The sequence below is a fragment of the Condylura cristata genome, unplaced genomic scaffold, assembly GCF_000260355.1.
Source record: "Condylura cristata isolate star-nosed mole 26May11 unplaced genomic scaffold, ConCri1.0 scaffold00042, whole genome shotgun sequence".
Taxonomy (NCBI): domain Eukaryota; kingdom Metazoa; phylum Chordata; class Mammalia; order Eulipotyphla; family Talpidae; genus Condylura; species Condylura cristata.
In genome coordinates, this window is record NW_004567143.1 from 6,158,346 (window position 1) to 6,159,819 (window position 1,474).

Genomic DNA, 1,474 nt, shown 5'->3' on the forward strand with positions numbered 1-1,474 from the left:
CCGCCTGGGCCCCGTCGCCTTCGCCCGGCCGCACCCCACAGCGGAGGGCGGCAGACGCGGGTCAGCGAGAAGCTGACTGAGAAGGCGGCCAGCGAAGAGGGGCGCCAGGCGCTGGGCCTGCGGGTGGCCCCACGGCGAGTCAGGGCTCCAGCCACCTCAGCCCGCCCCCAAGCCGCGGCTGGCCAGTCAGCTGCGCCGCCCACCGCAGCCGCAGGCCTTCACTGGAGCGGAGAGCTGCCCGGCGGCGGGCGGAGCCGCGGCCCTGATGCCCACTCAGAATGCCCCCGCCTCCCCTGCAAACCGCCTGCACCGATGGAGCATGGACTGCCCGCCAGGGCTGGCGCGGTGCTCTTTCCGATAAAATGTTGCAAATAGCATTTCCGGATCTTCGCTGTGCTTAAGAACTCTCATGACCTTTCATGGAGGGGCCTGAGATCAAGCGTGTGCACTTAAATTAAATTTTGTGCAAAATGTTGGGTTTTCCACCTTGCTTTTAAAAATTCCCTCTTGAGAATAACCGGTATCCCCCCCCCCCGAGATTCTTACAAAATCCCATTATACTTTAAAGTCTTTGAGCCATCTGGATTTTATTTTGGGGTGAGGAGTTGGGAGGGGCCCAGCTACCCAGTTTCCAAGTGTCTGGCCGTCATCCCCACTGACCCAAGACGTCGTCATCGTCGTCATCGTCGTCATCGCGCACTCGGCGCCTGACACGCTGGGTCCGTTTCTGGTGTCCACCCTCCTCGCTCGCTGGCCGGCTGGCCAGCACCACCCTTTCTGTCCCAGGGTTGCTGCTCAGCCTCATCGAATTCTCACATGGGCTTTAAGAGCAGTTCAGTTTCAAACGAGGTGCTGCTAGCTTGCTCCGATCCCTGCCCCATGAGGTCAGTCCCGGCACAGTGGACTCAACACGACGTTGAATCCTCCGGCCCAGAGCACGGCAGCCCCAGCACCTTGGCAGGTGGGGACGCGGCCCCCGCCTCGCCCCCCCCTCAGGCCCCTCCAGCAAGCTCGCTGCCTCAGCACGCGCTTGACCAGGGCAGCGAGCACCCGCTGTGTCCGCTCTGATGGTGCAGCGATGCCGCTGTGTCCCTGTCCCTTCAGGACGCCTCCCCGAGGCTGGCAGTCACTGCCTGTCCGCTCTTTGGTGGCGTGGTGCCTGCCCAGCGCCGCCCGCTGCCCCGCCGCTGAGTTGGTCCCCTGCAAGAGGAGCTGGCTGAGTCCCGGCAAGCGCGGTGTGTGCTGAGAGCTCCCAGGCGTGGACAGGGGCCAGCGATCGGGGCGGGAGGGCAGCCAGCGTGGGCATCGCCACCACACCAGGTCCACAGGCTCCGGCGTGGGCCCGGGCACCGCGCAGGGAGGCAGGGGAGGTCGGGAGTCCGGGGACCCCACGGCCTCACCGCAGCCGGTGGTGCCCTCCTGCCCCGTGGGCTGGCGCGTGTCACCGGTGGTGTGAGCGCCGCTGCGTGGCCCC

General features: G+C 65.8%; 2 protein-coding genes across 2 annotated transcripts in view; both read right to left on the reverse strand.

Annotated features, from left to right (window-relative positions):
- Nucleotides 1-805, reverse strand: part of PTPRN2 (protein tyrosine phosphatase, receptor type, N polypeptide 2) — a 69,002-nt gene extending 68,197 nt beyond the window's left edge. Inside the window, exon 1 of the mRNA XM_012733879.1 lies at nt 661-805. Coding sequence (XP_012589333.1) covers nt 661-805 — 145 coding nt within the window. The remainder of the gene's footprint in view (nt 1-660) is intronic.
- An 80-nt stretch (nt 806-885) lies between these two features.
- NCAPG2 (non-SMC condensin II complex, subunit G2) overlaps nt 886-1,474 on the reverse strand; it is a 39,585-nt gene continuing 38,996 nt past the window's right edge. Inside the window, 1 exon segment of the mRNA XM_004695952.2 lies at nt 886-1,462. Within this exon segment, the coding sequence (XP_004696009.2) occupies nt 886-1,462 (577 nt within the window).